Genomic DNA, 1,979 nt, shown 5'->3' on the forward strand with positions numbered 1-1,979 from the left:
ATATGTCAGATCCGATGCCTCTGACCACCGTTACAAAGACAGCGACTCCGTTCCTCTCTACGCCAACAAGGTCGGCCCGTTTCACAATCCCAGGTAAAATAATCTATTCTACTGTACGTGTCGGTAGGTTTTGTTCAGATCTTAGGTTTAGATCTGAGATTCTCTTCAGACTAGTGATTAATTTCCCAGTGAAAGCTCCGATTGTATCAAATTTGTATCTGACATCGAAAACTTCGATTCATCATCGTCTAGAATGTGTAATCTGATCTCATGAAATGTTGCTGTAGATCTTCGATTTCATCTTCATATGTCTGATGTTACTTGTGATTTTGATGGTTTTGTCGCAGTGAGACGTATCGGTATTTCGATCTGCCCTTCTGTATTCCAGGTACTCAATTTCGTATGTTAAGTGATAATTTGGAGTGTGATGGCATGAGAAATAAGCTCAATGTTGTTTCAGATTTGTGTATTTTGGTTGATATGCATTGGTTTTGGTTTGTGCAGAGGGAGTGAAAGATAAGAAGGAAGCTCTTGGTGAGGTTTTGAATGGGGATAGGCTTGTTAGTGCTCCATACAAGCTTAACTTCAGAGATGAGAAAGACTCTGAGGTTTACTGCAGAAAGAAGCTTAGCAGAAAAGAAGTGGAACAGTTTCGAAGGGCTGTTGAGAAAGATTATTACTTTCAGATGTATTATGATGATTTGCCTATCTGGGGATTCATTGGTAAAGTTGACAAAGAGAGCAAATCTGATCCGAGCGAGTTCAAATATTTCCTCTACAAGCACATTCAGTTTGAGATTTTGTACAACAAGGACAGAGTGATTGAAATCAATGCTAGAATGGATCCTCATTCGCTTGTGGATCTCACTGAAGATAAGGAAGTCGATGCTGAGTTTATGTATACTGTGAAGTGGAAAGAAACTGAGACTCCTTTTGAGAAAAGAATGGACAAGTATGCCATGTCTTCTTCTCTTCCTCATCACTTGGAAATCCACTGGTTCTCTATTATTAACTCGTGCGTCACTGTCCTGCTTTTGACTGGTTTCCTTGCGACTATCTTGATGCGGGTCCTCAAGAATGATTTCATGAAGTAAGTTTTGACTTTTGAATCTTGACTTGCTTTCTCTTCAACAATGCACGTTTTGCTTTTTTTTTTCTGAATATAAACTTTTACCCCCGACTTTCAAAGGTATGCCCAAGATGAGGAAGCTGCTGATGATCAAGAGGAGACTGGATGGAAATACATTCATGGGGATGTGTTCCGGTTCCCAAAACACAAATCTCTCTTTGCTGCATCTCTCGGTAGCGGTACCCAGTTGTTCACTCTGTAAGTCTTGTTTTAAGCTTCCTTACACATAATATTAATGTCTTCTTTGCCATTACTAACAATAATACCCCTCGTATGTATGTCATCAGCACCATCTTCATTTTCATGCTTTCACTTGTTGGAGTGTTCTATCCATACAATCGCGGAGCACTTTTCACTGCTTTGGTCGTTATCTATGCTCTCACATCTGGGATTGCCGGATACACTGCCTCCTCTTTCTACTGTCAACTTGAAGGAAAGAACTGGGTATGTAAAATCCTAAACCTTTTTCCATAAATAACTCTTTTAACAGAAAGTAATAAAACTTTTACTTTTTTCTCAGGTGAGAAATTTACTGCTCACTGGAGGTCTCTTCTGTGGCCCACTATTCCTCTCCTTCTGCTTCCTAAACACTGTGGCAATCGCCTACAATGCGACCGCCGCTCTTCCCTTTGGAACCATTGTAGTGATCGTCCTCATATGGACACTAGTCACTTCGCCTTTGCTTGTGTTGGGTGGTATTGCCGGTAAGAACAGCAAAGCGGAGTTCCAAGCTCCATGCCGTACCACTAAGTATCCTCGGGAGATCCCACCACTCCCATGGTACAGGAGTGCTGTACCCCAGATGGCCATGGCTGGTTTTCTTCCTTTCAGTGCCATCTACATCGAGCTA

The 1,979-nt window shown here is 41.4% G+C and overlaps 1 protein-coding gene across 1 annotated transcript in view; it reads left to right on the forward strand.

Annotated features, from left to right (window-relative positions):
- LOC104710132 (transmembrane 9 superfamily member 3) overlaps nt 1-1,979 on the forward strand; it is a 7,234-nt gene that overhangs the window by 841 nt on the left and 4,414 nt on the right. Inside the window, exons 2-6 of the mRNA XM_010426688.2 lie at nt 348-388; nt 505-1,090; nt 1,190-1,327; nt 1,417-1,573; nt 1,650-1,970. Coding sequence (XP_010424990.1) covers nt 348-388; nt 505-1,090; nt 1,190-1,327; nt 1,417-1,573; nt 1,650-1,970 — 1,243 coding nt within the window. The remainder of the gene's footprint in view (nt 1-347; nt 389-504; nt 1,091-1,189; nt 1,328-1,416; nt 1,574-1,649; nt 1,971-1,979) is intronic.

Source organism: Camelina sativa, chromosome 9 (assembly GCF_000633955.1).
Source record: "Camelina sativa cultivar DH55 chromosome 9, Cs, whole genome shotgun sequence".
NCBI lineage: Eukaryota > Viridiplantae > Streptophyta > Magnoliopsida > Brassicales > Brassicaceae > Camelina > Camelina sativa.